Here is a 20,577-nt window from a genome sequence, read left to right on the forward strand (position 1 = left end):
TGCAATTTTTACTTTTATTTAATTTTTGTTAATTTTTTATTCATATCGTGTAGATGAGAAAACTCATTTTATTTGCACAAATACGAGCTTAGTTTAGTCCATGTACTCTGTATGGGATGAAACTCATCCCATTTTCATCATTATGAACTTGGGTAAAGATTAAAATAGTTATTACCCATTTCTCATTTTTTTAATCATTGAATCTCTTCTGGATATTGACCCAATTGAAATCAGGAAGCTCATGCCATGGAAGAAGACAACTTAAACCAAGTCCGTCAAATTGGTGTCTAAAATTCCACCAAATGTCAAGTTGCCCAAGGAGGTATGGTTTACCACAAAACTATCAGCAGCCTCCCTTCGTGACCCCACGTTGCCCACCTTCTTTGCCACTGTCTTTCCTTTCTCTTTCTCTCTCTAACCCACCAAATTTCCTCCTTTGACCTTCGACGGCTATGAAAATTTTGATCTTTCAGCTTTTCAAACTTCAATCTATAAAACCCATCTCTCCTTCTTCCTTAGATCTTTACTTTTGTGTTCTATTTCAAAAATTTTTGGTGGGTATCTTCATATACCTTCTAATTTGGGCGTTTACTCGAAGCTTAAAGCTATGAACTTAAAGAACCCCATGTTTTCTTCCATTTTCTTGGTTCTTGTTCTTGTGGGATTGAGCTGGGAACAGTTTGTTCATAGCCAGAATGTGGATGGTAATCAGTTTGCCAGCCCTGCAGCTATCCCATTTATGTTGTCAATGGCCAACGCCCAGCTCTCCAATTTGAGCTCAATCATCAACTCGGAACTCAGTAGCCGCTTCCATTTCTGCTCCAGAGACACGTGAGTTTTTTCCCCCAGCACTTTCAATTCTGCGCTCTGTTTGGTTATTGAGAGCTTGAGAGAAATGGAATCGAAGAGAAATCCTAGTTTAAACTTTACCCTTTTTCTGGATTATGAGATTTTAACTTCCCATTATGAAATATTTGCGAGTTAATATGCTTAACTTCAGTAAGTTTAGGGAAATTGTTAGTCTTTGATCGAAAAGATTTGTCAGTAATTGCTTCGAGAAAGTTCGGGAAGATTTGTGACAACAAAAACGAGAATTGAAAAGCATACGTGCTTAAGGTTTCTCTATCTAAAAGTTGTTCTTCGATCGTGGGCCATTTCCAACAATCTTGAGCTAGGAGCTTTTCTTTTTTTGTATCAGGCAAGCTGATTGGAACAAAGCGTTTAATTTTTCATCTAATCTGAGGTTCTTGTCTTCTTGTCTACAGAAGACCAATGGTATGAGTAATCCGTAAGTGGAAAGAAGAGTTCTTCCATTTCTGTCATGATTAGGTTCAATCACATGGTGTTGAATTATATATTGTGTTGGTTTTTGAACAGGTGATTTCAGCAAGCGCCTGTGTACAGCAGCAGAAATCAATTTTTACTTTGACAGTATGATCCTTCAAGATCCTGGAAGTGGTTCCTTCTTGAAACTTAACAAGAATTGTAATTTGACTTCATGGAGTCCTGGTTGTGAGCCAGGATGGGCATGTAGTGTTGGTCCTGAACAGAGCGTTGACCTTAGTAATTCTCAGCTATTCCCTTCAAGAATGCATGATTGTCGAGCTTGTTGTGAGGGTTTCTTCTGTCCTCAGGGTCTTACATGCATGATACGTAAGTGTTTAGATCTATAAGTGCTTGTTCTTCACCATTGGCTGTAGATTCTATGTATTGTTGTGGAATCATTGTAACGTTTTTAATGGTGTTTTGTCGAATGTCTTTCGTTTTTGAATTACTTATTGGGAGATCCTACATCGGTTGGAGAGGGAATGAAGCATTGCTTATAAGGATGTGGAAACCTCTCCCTAGTAGATGCGTTTTAAAAACCTTGAGGGGAAGTCCGAAAGAAAAGTCTAAAGAAGATAATATTTGCTAGCGGTGGCTTGGGCTGTTACAAATGGTATCAGAGCTAGACATCGGTGGTGTGCTAGCGAGGATGTTGGCCCCCCAGGGAGGTGGATTGTGAGATCCCACATCAGTTGGAGAGGGGAATGAAGCATTCCTTGTAAGGATGTGGAAACCTCTCTCTAATAGATGCGTTTTAAAAACCTAGAGGGGAAGCCCGAAAGGAAAAGTTTAAAGAGGACAATATTTGCTAGCGGTGGCTTGGGCTGTTACAAATGGTCTCAAAGCTAGACATTGGGCAGTGTGCCAGCGAGGACGTTGGGCCCCCAAGGGGGGTGGATTGTGAGATCTCACGTCGGTAGGAGGGGGAATGAAGCATTGCTTATAAGGATGTGGAAATCTTTTCCTAGTAGGCACGTTTTAAAAACCTTGAGGGCAAGCCCGAAAGGGAAAGCCCAAAGAGGACAATATCTGCTAGCGATGGGCTTGGGCTGTTACAAATGGTATCAGAGTCAAACACCGGATGGTGTGCTAGCGAGGACGTTGGCCCCCCAGGAGAGGTGGATTGTGAGATCCCACATCAGTTGGAGAGGGGAATGAAGCATTCCTTATAAGGATGTAGAAACCTCTCCCTAGTAAACATGTTTTAAAAACCTTGAGGGGAAGCCCGAAGGGGAAAGTCCAAAGAGGACAATATCTGCTAGCGGTAGGCTTGGGCTGTTACAAATGGTATCAGAGCCAGACATCGGGCGGTATGCCAACAAGGACGTTGGGCTCCCAAGGGGGGTAGATTGTGAGATCCTACCTCTGCCTAGCAAATACGTTTTAAAAAACTTTGAGGGGAAACCTGAAGGGGGAAAGCCCAAAGAGGACAATATTTGCTAGCGGTGGACTTGGACGGTTACAATACTCATATAAGTAATAAGTTGCTGATCTTCTATTGCTCTTCTTGGTTATGTATATATCAGGTATCTAACACTAATAAACCTATAAATCAAACAGAAAAACACACAAATAAGAGACTAGAGATAAACAAAAGCTTTCTCGCATGTGTTACTTTCTCTTATTACCCATCCTTGCATTTGCTTGCTATTGGAGGTCTCACAGTATAACACTCTTACTGTATCTGACAGCATGCCCTTTAGGATCATATTGTCCCAACGCCAAGTTGAATAGAACAACAGGAGTATGTGAGCCGTAAGTACAAACCATAACTCTGAATATCAGTGTCCATGGTCTTCAGCACACAATGAAGTTGTTCTTGTTCTTGCAGATATCTTTACCAGCTACCGCCCGGGCGGCCCAACCATACTTGTGGAGGAGCAAATATTTGGGCAGATGTTGGTCGGAGTAAAGAGATGTTCTGTCCAGATGGTTCATTTTGTCCCTCAAGCACCGAACAAATTCCTTGCGAGAGTGGGTATTGACTTGAATCCTACCACTATTTTGTTGTCAACCAATGTTTGCTGCCTCAAACACGAGCTTTCTAATCATGTCTATCTGTTTTGCTGCCATTGCAGACATTACTGCAGAATGGGTTCAACTTCTCAGAATAGTAAGTGCTATACATGTAGGAATATAGATGAGATGCTTCTTTTGAACTGTTCCTTTGCCATTTTCCTTTAGCTGTGTACTCTTTAGGGACAATGATATCAAATATCTGGTTAAGATTGCTAGCATCAAGCATTTGACCCTTTTCCAAATATCTTGCAGGATGCTTCAAGCTTACTTCATGTGATGGAAGCGCCACAAATCAGGATATTCATGCTTATGGAGTAATGCTTTTAGTAAGTCATCCATCATGTGAAAATCGGAGTCTTTGAGTCGTAATTCAAATGTGGTGATATATTTTCATCGTACTGTTCTTTTCAATTTTCAAGTGTTCTTTCTTGCCTTTTCATTCACAATTATGTAAATAGAGGAGTTCTGTGAGATCCCACATTGGTTGGAGAGGAGAACGAAACATCCTTTATAAGGGTGTGGAAACCTTTTCTTAGTAGACGCGTTTTAAAGCCTTGAGGGAAAGCCTGAAAGGGAAAGCCCAAAGAGGACAATATAGGCTAGCGGTGGACTTGGGTTGTTACAGTTAGTATCAGAGCCAGACACGAGGTGGTGTACCAGTAAGGATGCTGGGCCTCGAAGGGGGGTGGATTTGATAGGGGTCCCACATCGATTGGAGAAGGAATGAGCGCCAGCGAGGATGCTGGGCCCTAAAGGGGGGTGGATTGTGAGATCCCACATCGGTTGGGGAGGAGAACGAAACACCCTTTATTAGGGTGTGGAAACCTTTCCCTAGCAGATGCGTTTTAAAGCTTTGAGGAGAAGCCTGAAAGGGAAAGCCCAAAGAGGACAACATCTGCTAGCGGTGGGCTTGACCTGTTACAGTTGGTATCAGAGTCAAACACTGGGCGATGTGCCAGCGAGGAGGCTGTTTCTCGAAGAGGGGTAACACGAGGCGGAGTGCCAGTAAGGACGCTGGGCTCACTGTGGGGGTGGATTTGATAGGGTCTCACATCGATTGGAGAAAGGAACGAGTGCCAGCGAGGACACTGGGCCCTGAAGGGGGTTAGATTGTGAATTCCCACATCGGTTGGGGAGGAGAATGAAACACCCTTTATAAGGGAGTGAAAACGTTTCCCTAGCAAACGCGTTTTAAAGCCTTAAGAGGAAGCTCGAAAGTGAAAGCCCACCCTTTACAAGGGTGTGGAAACCTTTCCCTAACAGACGCATTTTAAAGCCTTAAGGGGAAGTCCGAAAGGGAAAGCCTAGAGAAGACAATATATGCTAGTGGTGGGTTTGGGCTGTTACAAGTTCTGTATCAACTCTTGTAAGAATAAGGTGGTAACAAGAGCCTGTAAGAGTAAGGTGGTAACAAGAGCTTGTAAGAATAAGGTGGTAACAAGAGGGATTAAGAGTTAACACTTTTATTTGCTTATGCAGGTGGCTTTAAGCACAGTTCTACTCATAATTTACAATTTCTTCGACCAAATTCTTGCTGCTAGAGAAAGAAGACTGGCTAAATCCAGAGAAGCAGCAGCCAAAAGTGCAAAAGCAACGGCAAAAGCACAACAAAGGTGGAAAGCTGCAAAAGATGCAGCTAAAAAGCATGCAACTGGGTTGCAAGTTCAACTATCACGAAAGTTTTCACGTGTGAAAAACTCAAATACAGAAAAACATGAGATTTTGAATCTGTCCGAACTCGAAACAGATGATGACTTACCATATTCACATTCACATATCCCGACCACGTCGTCGACTTCATCAGTGCACATAGAAGAAAGAAACAATAACCAAACTGATCTCATGGGGATCATACACGAAATCGAAAAAGACCCTGACGGTCATGAAGGTTTTCATTTTGAATCTGGTGAAGGTTTTGAAAAACATATGCCAAAGGGAAAGCATTCAAGTACTCATAGCCAGATGTTCAGGTATGCTTATGTCCAACTTGAGAAAGAAAAGGCTCAGCAGCAACAGAACAACAATCTTACGTTTTCCGGTGTAATTAAAATGGCAACTGATCCTGAGAATAAAAGGCGTCCTCCTATCGAAGTGTCTTTTAAAGATCTAAACCTTACTTTGAAAGCAAAAAACAAGCATTTGTTGAGGTGTGTCACTGGAAATATCAAGCCTGGTCGGATTACTGCTGTGATGGGTCCATCTGGAGCTGGAAAAACAACATTTCTGTCTGCTTTGGCAGGAAAAGCAATTGGATGCAAGACAACAGGGTCTATTCTGATAAATGGAAAGAATGAATCAATTCTTTCCTATAAAAGAATTATGGGTTTTGTGCCTCAAGATGATATTGTTCATGGGAACTTGACAGTGGAAGAGAATTTATGGTTCAGTGCAAACTGCAGGTAGTTGAAACTTTCCTTTGCTCTTTGCTTAGCTCTACTTCTACTTAATTATATTAATGCTTTCAACTTGCCACGGTTTCAACGATCTTGATTGTGAATGTATCATATGTTTAGGATTGTTGGGAGGGAGTCCCACGTTGATTAATTTAGGGAATGATCACGGGTTATAAGTAAGCAATACATCTCTATTGGTATGAAGCCTTTTGGGGATGCCCAAAAGCAAAGTTATGAGAGCTTATGCTCAAAGTGGACAATATCATACCATTGTGGAGAGTCGTGGTTCCTAACATGCTATCAGAGTCATGCTCTTAACTTAGTCATGTCAATAGAATCCTTAAATGTCGAACAAAGAGTTGTGAGCCTCGAAGGTGTAGTCAAAAGTGACTAAAGTGTCGAACAAATGGTGTACTTTGTTCGAGGGCTCTTAGGCCTCAGGGGAGGCTCTATGTTGCACTTTGTTCGAGGGGAGGATTGTTGAGGATTGTTGGGAGGGAGTCTCACATTGGCTAATTTAGGGAATTATCAAGGATTTATAAGGAATACATCTCCATTGGTATGAGGCCTTTTAGGGAAGCCCAAAAGCAAAGTCATGAGAGCTTAGGCTCAAAGTGGACAATATCATACCATTGTAGAGAATCGTTGTTCCTAACATGGTATCAGAGGCATGCTCTTAATTTAGTCATGTCAATAGAATCCTCAAATGTCGAATAAAGAAGTGTGAGCCTCGAAGGAGTAGTCAAAAGTGACTAAAGTGTCGAACAAATGGTGTACTTTGTTCGAGGGCTCTTAGGCATCAGGGGAGGGTCTATGTTGCACTTTGTTCGAGGGAAAGATTGTTGAGGATTGTTAGGAGAGAGTCTCACATTGGCTAATTTAGGGGAAGATCATGGGTTTATAAGTGCGGAATACTATATCCATTGGTATGAGGCCGTTTCGGAAAGCCCAAAGCAAAACCATGAGAGCTTTTACTCAAAGTGGANTCGGGGAAGCCTAAAGCAAAGCCATGAGAGCTTACAATATCATACCATTGTGGAGGTTCGTGATTCCTAACATCATACATCATTTTTCTATCTGAAGCATCCGTTCCTAGTTCAAGGCGAAATACTATAAGATGGAAGTAGTGATGTTTTTTCTGAATTTCATAATAACTTCCCATTGTTCTTCATGTTTAAAATATTTTTCTCTACGTAGTTCTTCATGATTGATTTGTTCAATGTAGTTTCTTTTATCTCAAACAAATTGATCAATAGAGTTTGTCGTGTATGTTCTTGGTTCATTCATCAACTGACCACTGAAATGATACTTGTCTTCGAATTTACTTATGTTGTTTGACGTACAAGACTGATAATTATTCATTCAAGAACAGCTGACAAACTTATGTTCTTGATATTTGGTTGCTTCTGTTGAGATATCAGTACTGACTGTGAGCATCACTTGTTATTATAGACTTTCAGTGGAGTTGTCCAAAGCGGATAAAGTTCTAATTGTCGAAAGAGTTATCGAGTTCTTGGGGCTCCAAACCGTGCGGAACTCCTTGGTTGGGACAGTGGAAAAGCGAGGAATCTCTGGAGGTCAAAGGAAGAGGGTGAATGTTGGATTGGAAATGGTGATAGAGCCTTCAATTTTGCTATTAGATGAGCCAACGTCTGGTTTGGACAGTTCTTCTTCTCAATTGCTTCTTAGAGCTCTCAGGAGAGAAGCTCTTGAAGGTGTGACCATTTGCATGGTGGTTCATCAACCAAGGTAACCTTTCACTGTCTTTTTGTAATAGCTCAAGCCCACTACTAGTAAATATTGTCCGCTTTGGTCCGTTACGTATTGTTGTTAGCCTCATGATTTTAAAACGCGTCTACTAGGGAAAGGTTTTCACACCCTTATAAGAAATGCTTCATTCCCATCTCCAACCAATGTGGGATCTCACAATCCACCCCCTTTGGGGACCAGCATCCTCGCTGGCACGCCACAAGGTGTCTAGCTCTAATACCATTTATAACAGCTCAAGTCCATTTCTAACAGATGTAGTCCTCTTTGGGGTTTCCCTTCCGGGCTTCCCCTCAAAATTTTAAAACGCGTCTACTAGGGGGGGGTTTCCACACCCTTATAAAAAATGCTTCGTTCTCCTCTCCAACGAATATGGGATCTCACAATCCACCCCCCTTGGGGGCCAGCGTCCTCGCTGGCACACCACCCAGTTTCTAGCTTTGATACCATTTGTAACAGCCCAAGTCCACCGCTAGTAGATATTGTCCTCTTTGGGGTTTCCCCTCAAAGTTTTAAAACTCATCTGCTGGGAAGAGGTTTCCACACCCTTATAAAAAAATGCTTTGTTCCCCTCTAAAACCAATGTGGGATCTCACAATCCACCCTCTTTGGAGGCTAGCGTCTTCGCTGGCACACCACCTGATGTCTAACTTTGATACCATCTGTAACCGCCTAAGTTCACCGCTAGCAGATATTGTCTTGTTTAGGGTTTCCCTTCCGGGCTTCCCCTCAAGGTTTTAAAACACGTCTTCTAGGGAGAGGTTTCCACAACTTTATAAGAAATGCTCCATTCCCCTCTCCAACCAATGTGGGATCCCACACTTTTTAGCTTGCAAGCCCGTTTTATTAGGTTTAGTGCAGGTTTGAATATTACCCTTATTTACTAACGTGTAAATCTCTGATGCAGCTACACCTTATTCAAAATGTTCGATGATTTGGTTCTTCTTGCAAAAGGTGGTTTCACTGTTTATCATGGACCAGCCAAGAGAGTTGAAGAATACTTTGCTGGTCTTGGAATCAATGTCCCAGAACGTGTTAACCCTCCAGATCACTTCATTGATATTTTGGAGGGTATAGTAACACCTAATGCAGACGTTAGCTATGAAGAGCTTCCTGTTAGATGGTTGCTTCATAATGGCTATCCAGTACCAGCAGATTTGCAGCAGAACTCGGCCCGACACGCTTCGAGCTCAGCAAGCACGCGAACTCATGGAACAAGAAACAGTGTTCTTGTCGAACGACAACCTTCCTTAGCTGGGGAGCTATGGCAGGGCATGAGAAGTAATGTTGAGGAACATCATGATAAGTTACGAATGCATTTTAAGACTAAAGATTTGTCGCATCGAAGTACTCCGGGCATACTTAAACAGTATAGATACTTTCTCGGAAGGTACATTTTCGTTACACCTTTGTATATTTTCATGATCTTATCATTAATTCCTGACATGGTTTCTTCGTAACGATGAATATCAGAATTGGTAAGCAACGATTACGGGACTCGAAAATACAAGTTATAGATTATTTGATCTTGCTTCTTGCTGGTGCCTGCCTGGGATCTATATCAGATGTGAGCGATCAGTCATTTGGTGTTAGTGGCTATGCTTTCACCATTATTGCAGTTTGTAAGTTACCAATTCTTTGTGCTATGTCTTGTCCTCTCTGATTTATTTCTTTCCACGAATGCAAACATATGTGCTTGTAGAAAAGCGTGTTATTGTGAGATCTCACATCGGTTGGAGAGGAGAACGAAACATTCTTTATAAGAGCGTGGAAACCTCCCCTAAGAGACGTGTTTTAAAACCTTGTGGGGAAGCCCGAAAGGGAAAGCCCAAAGAGGACAATATCTACTAGTGGTAGGCTTGACTTTTACAAATGGTATCAGAGTCTGTGTCAGTGAGGAGGCTGAGCCTTGAAGAGGGGTGGACACGAGGCGGTGTGCCAACAAGGACGTTGGACTCTAAAGGGAGGTGGATTAGGGGGTCCCACACCGATTGAAGATGGGAACGAGTGCCAACGAGGACGTTGGATCCCAAAGGGGGGTGGATTGTGAGATCCCAAATCGGTTGGGGAGGAGAACGAAGCATTCCTTTATAAGAATGTGGAAACCTCCCCCTAGCAGATGCGTTTTAAAACCTTGAGAGGAAGCCCGTAAGGGAAAGCCCAAAGAGGACAATATTTGCTAGCGGTGGGCTTGGCTGTTACAAATAGTATTACAGCCAGCATCGGGTGATGTGCCAGCGAGGAAGTTGAGCCCTAAAAGGGGGTGGACACGAGACGGTGTGCCAGTAAGGACGCTAAGCTCCAAAGGGGGGTAAATTGGAGGGTCCCACATCGATGGGAGAAGGGAACGAGTGCCAGCAAGGACGCTGGGCCCCGAATGGGGTGGATTGTGAGATCCCACATCGGTTGGGGAGGAGAATGAAGCATTTTTTATAAGTGTGTGAAAACCTCCCCTAGCAGACACGTTTTAAAATCTTGAGGGGAAGCCCGAAAGAAAAAACCCAAAGAGGACAATATCCGTTAACGGTCGGCTTCATTGTTTCATTTTGTCGCACAATATGCTCTTCTTTATCCGGGCCGAAATCTATAACCACTGACCAAGATTTTGTCATTGATTGCAGCCCTTCTAGGCAAAATTGCAGCTCTGAGAACATTTTCTTTGGATAAGTTAGAATATTGGAGAGAAAGTTCTTCTGGCATGAGCAGTTTGGCTTACTTTCTCGCAAAGGACACAGTCGACCATTTCAATACAGCAATCAAGCCATTGATGTATCTCTCTATGTTCTATTCCTTCACAAATCCAAGATCTTCCTTTACAAATCATTACGTTGTTCTACTCTGCCTTCTGTACTGCGTCACGGGTATCGCTTACGCTTTGGCCATCCTGTTTCAGCCAGGTGCAGCTCAACTGGTTAGTGAAGTTCATACCTTGGTGAGCTGAATTGCCATATTTCTTGTATTTTCACTGAGAAAAAATGTACTGTTTTATGCAGTGGTCAGCCATTCTTCCTGTTGTCTTAACCCTCTTCATTACAAGGACTCAAACTAGTTCAGCATTGAAGAATCTGTCCAATATTTGCTACCCCAAATGGGCTTTAGAAGCATTAGTGATAGCAAATGCTGAAAGGTATGACAGAAGTTGCCCTCTACAGTATTCATGTCATCATGCTGTCTGTTAACTAAATCGTTAACTACGAACGAAACTGAATTAACAAAACGAACTTCCTAAGATCATTCAAATGAATGTTTTTTTGTACATTCTAGCGTTTTTCTCAACAAAAGCGCGGTTTTTTCAGCTAAAAGAAAATCCTAACATAGCTGGCTCTGTTCTATAGGTATGATGGAGTGTGGCTGATGACTCGCTGTGGAGCTTTGAATAAAAGTGGGTTTGACCTTCATGACTGGGGCCTATGTCTACTCCTCCTAATGGTCACCGGTGTTATTTTTCGAGTATTTTCGTACGTTTGTATGTTGATCTTTAGAAGAAAGTGACCCATTAACTATGAGGTTCAGTCCCTCAGCCATTTTCTTAAGAGTAGTTAGCAAGCTAGATCGACAATACACCATTTTCAGGCACCTCTGAAGGTTTGGATTTTCCTATCACATGAAGATCCAGTTCAGAAGTTGTATATATTTTGATATACTGACCCTTTGCCTCTTCTGGCTCACTCATTGTATTCACATGGCAAAAGTAACAATGTAGATAAGCGAAGTTCGACTCAATTTTTTTTTATTAAACTCGGAATTAATAAGAATAATTTCAAGGAAGAAGTGGCTAAATTGTAAATTTGGTCCTAGATTTTAATCCATAGTTAGAATTAGTCCTTACCGTTCGTAATAACTCTCGTGATAGTTGGAACTATTTGTGAGAGTTTTATCGAGCCATAAGAACAACGAAATTTAAACTTTTTATGAACTATAGAGACCAAATTTACAATTCTAACCTTGATGCGTTCTCAAAATTTGTAGAGAGATCTTTCTAGCCGCTCCGATTTGATCGATAATGAGATTCTTGGCTAGAAGAAAGGTCGGGACTCCCTTTACGAGAAACAAATTCTCTCCACATCTGCAACAAAAGGAGATTTGATGCAGTTCTAAAGGATGATACAGTTTTAATTCCAGATTTCCCAAGCAGCCAGGCCCCCTTTTGGTCTGTGCTTCCATTCTAGCCACAGAGATATCCATCAGTTTACTTTAGCAAGCTATACAAATCTCTGAATAAATAAGTTTAATATCACTACACGACTATCAGTGAACCTAAGTTTAGAAGTACAACACTACATTGAGCTTCTTCAGCCCTTTCTTGAGTACTACAGATATATCCCATTTGCTTCTATGGAATTAACCTAGCCCAAAGAATTTTCAGGTGGGTTGGTCGACGTAATGCCCTGTTTTTCGTCTATGTCGACTATAATCTGATACAAACCTGAAAGACAGGCCACAGCCTTCTACCTTGCACTTGTATGGTCGCTCCCCTGTGTGCACACGAATATGCTCGGTCCTAGCCCACGCCCATTTGAATGACATGGAACAACCTTTCCATGGACACTTCAGAGGTCGGTCGTCGTCATGCACACGTTGGTGAAGCATTGCGTATTTGTGGGAGCTGAACCTCTTTCCACATCCTTCATGTGGGCACTGGTTGCGTTTGTGCAAGGCTAGTTCAACCTTTGTCTCAAAACTCATGCGGCAGCCTTCTAGGTCACATTTATAAGACCCTTTTCTTCTAATTCCTTTCTTAGGCTTTGGAGAAACGTTGTCAGACGGTTTTCTCACTCTCTTGCTCTCTGGTTTCTCCTGTACTGATATATTGACATCAATATCCCTTTGATGAGTTAAATTCTTAATAGCCCTTGGCCTCAACCCTTCACATGGACTTCGTATAAAATCGAAGGAACTAAGCTCATTTTCGATTCTAAGCTCGTCATGTCTCTTCCGTTTTCTTCGCTTTTCCACATCTGAACTAGGCTTGTGCTTTAAAGAACAAATTTCCGTAGCATCACGGGTCTTCGATTGTGTCAGAGGACTGTCAATACCTGGAGCCTTTCCACCAGTCAAGTTTTTTCTATCCGAGGCCTCTCCGCCAGTTTCGACATCCATGGGGCTTTCCCCTAGTATGCAAGACTTGAAACCAGGTTTGTCCATCGGGATTCTAGGTTCAGTAGGCGTCTCATTCTGGACCCCAGTACTTGACATCAAAGCATCAGAAAGGTTGTCTACATCTTCCTGGCTACCAAGATTTTTAATGGATTTTTCATCTGCTAAACAAGAGGATAGTTGAGCTTTCAGTTGAACCTCGACGCCAGAAACAGACCGAGTTTCAACATCTGCATCGAACGTCTGAAGATTATTTAGTAAACCATCTGATGTCGCAGCATTACATAAATCGGGGCCTTCGCAAGCCATCCTTGAAACTTCAGAAGTCCTATCTCTCAAGTTAGAAGTAGCAGCATCTGGTGTTCCAGTATTTGTTCTATCATCTAAGTGACCAAACTGGCTGTGACCTTCAGTATCTGGACAAAGCTGCAGCTTTATTGGGATTAAACTACAAGAATCTTCATCCATACCTTTTATTCCGTCAGCAATCGCAGTTTCATCCCTAGTCATGCCATCACAAGCTTCACTACTCGAATTCTTCACATCTTCACTGTCAAGCACCACTTTCGAACTCTCAAGAACGATGGAACAATGTAAACCTGTGGACTCGGCAAGATTAACTTCATCCGAGCACACACCAGCCGGGGCATGTGATTGCTCCTCCGAAGCAATATCACATTCCTGATCTGTTTTATTGCGACTTTCAAGAAGCTCTTGATCTTGTGGAAGTTCAAAAGATTCATTGATGGCATTGACAAGTGGGCCAACAGTGCAGCTGGGTAATACAGCGTTTTTATTTGGTTCACTTGTGTCTAATGCGGCCGTGATATACTGCTGCATCCCAGAGTCATCCACGGGTAACTCACCATCAATATAAGCTTCTTCTGGCAAACAATTTTCCATTTGGGGCTCTGTCATCCTACCAACAGTAGAGATGGAGTTTGTATTTCCACAATCTTGAAGCACTGCATCCTGCTGATCGGTCGTCCCAGTTGGATCAGGAATCGCCAACTCTGATGCATTGCTTCTGAAACTCCTGTCATTACAAAGGTCACTTGAATCTCCACTACTAGCCGGCTGAGTAACAGAACTGACGCCTGTAGAATTCCCTGATTTCTTGTTCCTTCTGTAGTATTGGAAAAACTTTTCTTGTTGTTTTGCTATTCTAGAATCGGACTTTTCCCCCGAAACTTCCTCCTTAAGATGCATATGCATGCTTTGGAATCGTTTGCTATGCTGCAGATGATTTATCTTCTTCGAGCGTGACCTTTTAGCTGGCCAATTGAGATTCGAGAGATCGAAGCCATGGTCTCTGTTGAGGAACAAGCCACCCAATGCCAATGCGTGCTGAACTTGCTTTGTTGGGGAGCTTTTTCTAACTTTGACACAGTGCCGCAAGTTGATTCCTAATCTCGAGGTCCAGTCTTCTCGACACTCATCGCGTTCTTCATCAACGGCAAGATCTATTAACCCCAGATCCTCCTCAGACGCAATATCCAATCGGACCTCATTGTAAACAAAATTGTGCCCAATTTCCTCTGCTATTGCCACTGCATTTGCCTTTATTTTATGATAATCTAACCCAATTTCCAAATAGCAAACAATCAATTAACCAAATTAAAACCAGTTTCTAAAACTATAAAACAAAACCTACAGAATGACAAAACAATCACGGCCAACCATACCTGAATGGCAAATAACAAGTATATTCGCTCCACCTTTCTTCTGCAGTAACTCTACTGTGTCCACAGCATGCAGCAAGCAAAAACTTCGAGGTCTCAGAAATTTACTAAACGTGTTCCATCCCTTGTCGAACTTGGGAACTGATCCTACTGAAGGATCCTTTGAGAGGCAATTAACATCAGGTACAGAAGTGGAATCTTCTGCAAAGTAAATTAGAAGTTGTCTTAGAACTAGAACTTCAACCACAGCAGAACGAATCACTGATCTTCAACTTCATTTAATTTTTTCTTTTTAACATGAGCGCCCCGATATTCAGATAATCAAAATCCGATGTAGACTCAGTATCAGCCTTAGTAGCCGACCATAGAACAATGAAATCCACAAAGGAAAAGTAAGGGAAAAAGAGAAAAAATACGTGACCGACAAATCTGGAATTACATAAAGAAGGTAGTGAGCATACAACTCTAGCTGGTGAACCAGCAGGTTACAAAATTTACATGAAACTAGCAGACTCACTAGATAAAAACATTCCATAGTTTATTATCTAAACAATCACACACAACCATGCTCTTAGAATTGAAGAAATCAATTAGAATGGAACCACAAAACACATATTCACATGAAGTAATAACTTGAGACATACAATATCCTTCTACGACATCGATATAATTAAGCATGAAATATTTTATGTCATTTCTGACTGGTTGCATTCTCGAAGAAAGAAATTTCCATAAAATATTCACACAAAAAAAATTGCATAAAATAAATCCCAATGCACGGATGAAGCTCAATACCAGGATGAGTGCCATCAAAGTGAGGAGAGCAATGAACATCCTTCGATCCAAGAACACCTCCCCTTTTATGAGTAGACAGGTGATCGCCAGAAAGTTCCCTTGATGCCTTCTCTGACGGCTGAACGACAGACATAAATGGAAACCCGAGAATACCACAGGCTACACATGCCAGTGTCCCGGAATCTACTTGGAAGTCACATGACAAATCATCACTGTCCAAGTAAATATCATTCATACTTTCTAAATCCAAGGCCATCTCATCAATGAAATTCTGCACATTCTTGTCATTACGATCAAGACTTTCAATATGATTGCACGAAGTATTTTCTCTAGGAGATGTTGCAACAGCAGAATTTGTATTGGCCACTTGAGAATGACTTAAATATGGAAGCATGTCTGGATTCCACAACACTGCTCGACAACTTGATTCTTTTTCTAGAAGAACAGATAACATATTATTTTCTCTTAAAATGTCCTCAACAAACCCTTTCTTAACCATAAATTCTCTCTCTTCCTTTTGCCGGTCTCTAAGCCGTGAACTCCGAACACCTGGAAGTAAGGATCTCGGCACTCTAACATCCAAAGATACAAACAGAACAAACATGAGAAACAACTGGTTAGATAATCGCTGAAGTAGACACAGAAAGCTAATTAATTCAATTTGTTGGTAGATGCAATAAGAAGAGAAAATACACAAACTGCGTAAACCAGCTATAAAGAAAAAAGTACATCTAAACATAAAAATAACTGATCAACTCCACGCATAATACATCATCACCATTATAACTATTATTTTGGTGGGGAGATGAAAAACCAAGAAGAAAAATGACAGCGGACAAAGCCCAGATAAGTTGCCACATGTAAAAAGGTAATAGGTGCTCAACTAATGCACCATATTACATGGACAATGAAACATTAAATTTGTCACATCATCTCCTTATGCTAATGGAAATTATCTCGTGAGCCAGCTAAGTTTCAAATAACAATCATGGACATCAGTCTAGCAACAATGGAGATTAGGTAATATTCAAACCAAATGGGTAGATCCACAACTACAATGAAGCGCGTTTTATTCAACTTTTCCCAAATCATATGCTCTGGATAGATAAAACTAAATTGGTGAAATTGATCAATACCACTACAACATCCACATATGGTCACTTCGGACAACGAAAGACATAATTCTAAACACAACTACTTCTATAACACATAAGCTGTTTTGGCAACAACAAAAGAACTTCAGTTCATCGCTTGACAAACAAGTAATCAGATAAACATAACAACAAAAGATACACAAACCTTGAGACAAAGGACATCGTTAAAAGGTATAGGAGTTGCTGATGAGAAAGCATGGGAAGGTAATTCATTGCAGCTCTGCGCACCGCAGCATCCTTGGCTACGCTGAGCCATTGTGGAGTTCCAAAATTTGCTGCCTCCCCACAGTTAAAGCCTATTGAAGAGAAGGAATTATATATAGCAAAGAATTTAAACGAAATATAAAAGTGTGTTTCCCATCAAATATGCAAGAGAGAATGTGATAGTACACCGTGCAAAGAAGATAGAAAAAAGGCATGGTAAAAACCAACATAGGTCATTCAAAGACATACAACACAAAGTTACAGTTGATAATAAAAATCAGCTACTTTATCAAGTATCGCACTAAGATAAATGCAATAGAGAAAATTCCGCACTGCTCGATAGAATGGGACACAGAACAAAATATAGTCAGAGAAATATGACTCAGAAAATGATAAGCTGCATATTTAGGTCTTACACTCGACTCATAAATTATAATTTCAAAATTCAAGTTCAACAATGATAGAAAAATTAATAGCCATGTTATTAGCTAGAACCCTAAATTTCAATGTGCGCATTTTGGTCTATCAATACTAGTGTGACTTTAATAGCCTCTTATCTTCCTTCAGCCTGTTACATATTCCAGGCCCATCTGAAAAATACATACTTATAAAAAAAATCTAAGACATAAATTTATGATATCAAACTCAACACAGATAAAGAAACCGGAGTTTCTAAATTCTATTTGATACCCCACAATGTATATACAACAAAAGTAGACTTTCAAGCATCATAATGCTATAAACCCATAGTATGCCTGTATAATAAGAAAAAAATTCAAGAGTGATTACCATGACTGAACCCAACGTGGTAAGCCCTTGGAAAGGTGACGACAAATTCTCCTGGATTCTGGATTAACCTAACGGAAAAGACCAAAGTAAACATGAGGAGAACACCAGCAAGGACATCTAAGAAAACAGAGCAATTATTAGTCCAAGCTCCAAAACAATTAACTTAAGAAGATGCAGAAGAAATGATATTTCCAGAAACTTACCTGCAACAACGAATACCAGATGCAATCACTGTCTCGGGAGATAGAAGAGAAGTCTTCTCACCCAGTAATGTAAGAGCAGCTGGCAATAAGAGTAACTGAACATGAGTTATAACAATGACATGAAAGAAAGACATGTTCAACTTGCTCCAACATGATAAGAACCATTCAACTAGCAGAAGATTAGCTAATTGAAGTAATCTAACTTCAATCATTCCCTCCATCAAGTTTCAAGTTTCAATTTCCATCCTTGAGGGATCTCCGACTTACTTCTAGCCTCTTAATGAAGGCAGTTTTCTTAGCAAAAGAAAATGAAATCTATTAGAGTTTTTGGTTTCTAGTTTAAAAGTAATGCATTTGAAAATGTTAGCCTAGCCTCCCACACCCTCTAAAAGCACGCAAACATAATTTCTTAACCAAAATGAATCCATACCTCGGCGGTGACACTATGACCATAGGCTTGAGTTCTTACCTACTTATCCAAAACCAAATGCATGATCTCGAGGGGGGGTGGGGGGGGAAGTAATTTTTTCCCCTTTATTGGCTACTTTATAGAGCTAGCCTTTGTATGGCCTTTTATATTTCCAATCCTCATAATGAAAATGGTTTTCTTAGCAAAAAGAAAAGAAAATCTCTATTTCCAGTTAAAATAGCTATCATGACCTCCTCCCGCCAAACCCCCCAAATAAAAACACACATACACACACAATTGGTTAACCAAAATGAATCCATACCTAGGTGGTCGACACTGCCACCATAAGCCTGAGTTCTTACAACTTCCTCAAAAGCAAATGCATGATCTCCAGGAATGGAATACCAAGTTTTTGGAGAGCCTACGTGAAGAAAATTCATACTATGCAGCTCATGATCTTCAACATGCCAAGCAAACCAACTGAACAACATGCCAATGTAAACCATCGGAGAAGTAACACCTGGAATGTCATCAGGCATGTAACGCGTAAGCGATCCAGGTGACCGTGCAATTACTTGCAAGTTCCAAGGGCTATTCGAAAGCCTCCAGCCTGCCGTCCCTTCCATATTAATACATGAATCTGAACTCTTCCCTCTAGAGTTGTGTGAAGCATCCTCCGAGGAAACCGTGGAAGTAGATGGCTTCAACATCTCTGCACTTGTATTCAGATTATCCCTGGTGGAAGTGCCTCGACTATCCCGAGCGAGGGTCTCCGTCAAAGTTTCCATTTCCCCACTTTTAAGCTCAGAAGACCGTTCTTTACGATTATAATAGTTCCTCTTCCTCCTCCTCCTATGGAAATAACGAAATTTACCCTCTGGCTCTCCAAAAGCAGATCCCGGCACATCATTTGCATACTCCACATAAATAGGTTTCTCAGTAGCTGCCTTCCAAAACAATGATTCTACAACCAAAGGAGATGGCTCCTTAATCCCACCTAACACACTACGAGCGAAAACCTTCGACTTGGACTCGAATTGCTCCAATGTATAAACCTCACCACTTTGCCATACTTGCTTGTGAACTCCAAACTGCGGGTTTTGAACTACCCCTTTCGTTTTCCTAACACTCTGACCCAATTCCTGGTGTCTAGTCGTAAAAACTGCCCTAACCTCTCTCTCGTTTGCACCATCTGTAGAACCCAACTTGGACGAAGAACGGACACTTGAAGCATTTAAGTCACGGCTTAACTCAGAGGATCTCGAAAGAGATTTGTTCAAGTTACTAATGACATATTTCTTGGAAGGCTTAGGAAACGGAGGAATAATCTTACAAATCCCAAAAGCACTAGCTTCCTTCTCAATTTTAGATATGTAAGCAATCGGATCGGCAAATTCGGTATCAGTCGGCCGAAACTCCGGCGCCAAAGGCAACCCTTTCAGCCACTTGGGTATTTCGACACCACCCATTAGACACAGAAATCACGGTTCCGACAGCGGCCAGAGTCACCATAAGTTGTAGAAGAACACAAAAGGCTGCTGCTCGTAAATCTATTATGAACACCGACTACATTGAAGCTGATGGAAACCCTAAATTTGAAAAAAAAAAAATACAAAAATCGGTTGTATCTGCGACGAAATTACGCAGCGTTAAACACAGAGAACCATGAAATTTGAACAGAGAATGAAAATATCTTGCAAATTGAAGAAGAAAAACAAGCAACAGCACCTGTAACCGAAGGATAATGGATAAATCTCACCTTCTAAACAACCCCCAGCCAAATGAGAAAGAAGAAACGTAGACAAGTCACACGAGCGCCGTATTTACACTGCGCATGATAGTCAGTTATAACATTTTGATACTAAAATGCGCATAGCTGTATATGTTTATTTGGGTTTTTTTATATTTTTTTATTCTGAGATTAAACTATTAATTATACTTTTTACAATTTTAAAATTAAAAAAAAAAAAAAAAAAGACGTCTTTTTCGTTTCGAGTTTTTATTTAATTTTAAATGTTTTGTATATTTATAAAAAAAAATCCTCATATTTTGATATTATAAATACTCAAAAATATAAATATTTGGTATCTTAAATTTAAAAAAACATTTTAATTTGTATAAAAGTGTCGTAAATACCCTTACTTGTCTTCAAATAATTTATATATTAATTTAATAATTTAAATTAATGTATATTGTTTTTTAAATTTTTATAAACGATTTAGTATTAATTTTAATTTTAATATCAATTACTTGAATTTAATTTAAAAGAAGATAATTATATAGTTTATATGGATTATATTTATACATAAAATTTATATATTTTTTTTATTAAATCTAAGCTATTTTTCCTAAAAAAGAGACAACTTTCTCGCTCGTTACAAATGGGGGCTCGCCTCCTCGTTTAGGTAAAAACAGTCGAAAACAAGGATTAAATCTTTATTCAACAGGTCCGACTCAAACAGGCAGGGACTCTTCATTTCCTTACAATGTCAGACTGTTCACCTTTAGTTAGGGGTAGTATAGGAATATTTACCTGTTGTCCATCGACTACACCTTTCGACCTTCTTGCATGAAGTATATATCAATTCTTTCATTCCATGCTTTCGGAGCTTGCTTCGGTGTATATATTATTCTCTGTCTTTTTATTATTATTATTATTATTTAACACGTTCATCATCTCTAATTTTTCTTGTGTTTGTTCATTAACTAATATAGTCTGTTTTCATATGGTTATAGAAA

The 20,577-nt window shown here is 40.4% G+C and overlaps 2 protein-coding genes across 4 annotated transcripts; one reads left to right on the forward strand and one right to left on the reverse strand.

Annotated features, from left to right (window-relative positions):
* The first annotated feature begins 236 nt into the window (after window positions 1-236).
* On the forward strand, window positions 237-11,235 carry LOC111811416 (ABC transporter G family member 28-like). Of its 2 annotated transcripts, XM_023698254.1 has the most exons (14): window positions 237-831; window positions 1,199-1,275; window positions 1,378-1,653; window positions 3,018-3,081; window positions 3,158-3,304; window positions 3,405-3,439; window positions 3,598-3,671; window positions 4,825-5,744; window positions 7,191-7,487; window positions 8,413-8,895; window positions 8,979-9,127; window positions 10,127-10,416; window positions 10,499-10,632; window positions 10,841-11,235. In XM_023698254.1, the coding sequence occupies exons 1-14, from the start codon at window positions 608-610 to the stop codon at window positions 10,995-10,997; spliced, it is 3,327 nt and encodes a 1,108-aa protein (XP_023554022.1). In that variant the 5' UTR covers window positions 237-607; the 3' UTR covers window positions 10,998-11,235. The 2 variants fall into 2 exon arrangements, with proteins under 2 accessions (XP_023554022.1, XP_023554030.1); XM_023698262.1 differs by lacking the exon at window positions 237-831 and having other exon boundaries at window positions 1,199-1,288.
* Window positions 11,236-11,522: 287 nt separating this feature from the next.
* Window positions 11,523-19,615, reverse strand: LOC111811407 (probable lysine-specific demethylase ELF6). 2 transcript variants are annotated; one of them, XM_023698241.1, is made up of 8 exons: window positions 19,598-19,615; window positions 18,161-19,466; window positions 17,430-17,508; window positions 17,227-17,294; window positions 16,379-16,529; window positions 15,080-15,651; window positions 14,288-14,485; window positions 11,523-14,179 (listed from the first exon to the last, which is right to left on the reverse strand). In XM_023698241.1, exons 2-8 carry the CDS (start codon window positions 19,305-19,307, stop codon window positions 11,868-11,870), a joined length of 4,527 nt encoding a protein of 1,508 aa, XP_023554009.1. In that variant the 5' UTR covers window positions 19,308-19,466; window positions 19,598-19,615; the 3' UTR covers window positions 11,523-11,867. The 2 variants fall into 2 exon arrangements, with proteins under 2 accessions (XP_023554009.1, XP_023553999.1); XM_023698231.1 differs by having other exon boundaries at window positions 19,567-19,608.
* Window positions 19,616-20,577: the final 962 nt, after the last annotated feature.

Source organism: Cucurbita pepo, chromosome LG01 (genome assembly GCF_002806865.2).
Source record: "Cucurbita pepo subsp. pepo cultivar mu-cu-16 chromosome LG01, ASM280686v2, whole genome shotgun sequence".
NCBI classification, from domain to species: Eukaryota; Viridiplantae; Streptophyta; class Magnoliopsida; order Cucurbitales; family Cucurbitaceae; genus Cucurbita; species Cucurbita pepo.

What these genes read in the sequence shown, in the direction of transcription:
- LOC111811416 (XM_023698254.1), top strand. Translation starts at nt 608, where the DNA reads ATGAACTTAAAGAACCCCATGTTTTCTTCCATTTTCTTGGTTCTTGTT. An exon ending in TTGTCTACAGAAGACCAATG is followed by an intron (nt 1,276 to 1,377) that starts GTATGAGTAATC and finishes GTTTTTGAACAG; the next exon opens with GTGATTTCAGCAAGCGCCTG. An exon ending in CTTATGGAGTAATGCTTTTA is followed by an intron (nt 3,672 to 4,824) that starts GTAAGTCATCCA and finishes TTGCTTATGCAG; the next exon opens with GTGGCTTTAAGCACAGTTCT.
- LOC111811407 (XM_023698241.1), bottom strand. Translation starts at nt 19,307, where the DNA reads ATGGGTGGTGTCGAAATACCCAAGTGGCTGAAAGGGTTGCCTTTGGCG. An exon ending in ACGATGTCCTTTGTCTCAAG is followed by an intron (nt 15,652 to 16,378) that starts GTTTGTGTATCT and finishes TTTGGATGTTAG; the next exon opens with AGTGCCGAGATCCTTACTTC. An exon ending in ACTTGTTATTTGCCATTCAG is followed by an intron (nt 14,180 to 14,287) that starts GTATGGTTGGCC and finishes AAATTGGGTTAG; the next exon opens with ATTATCATAAAATAAAGGCA.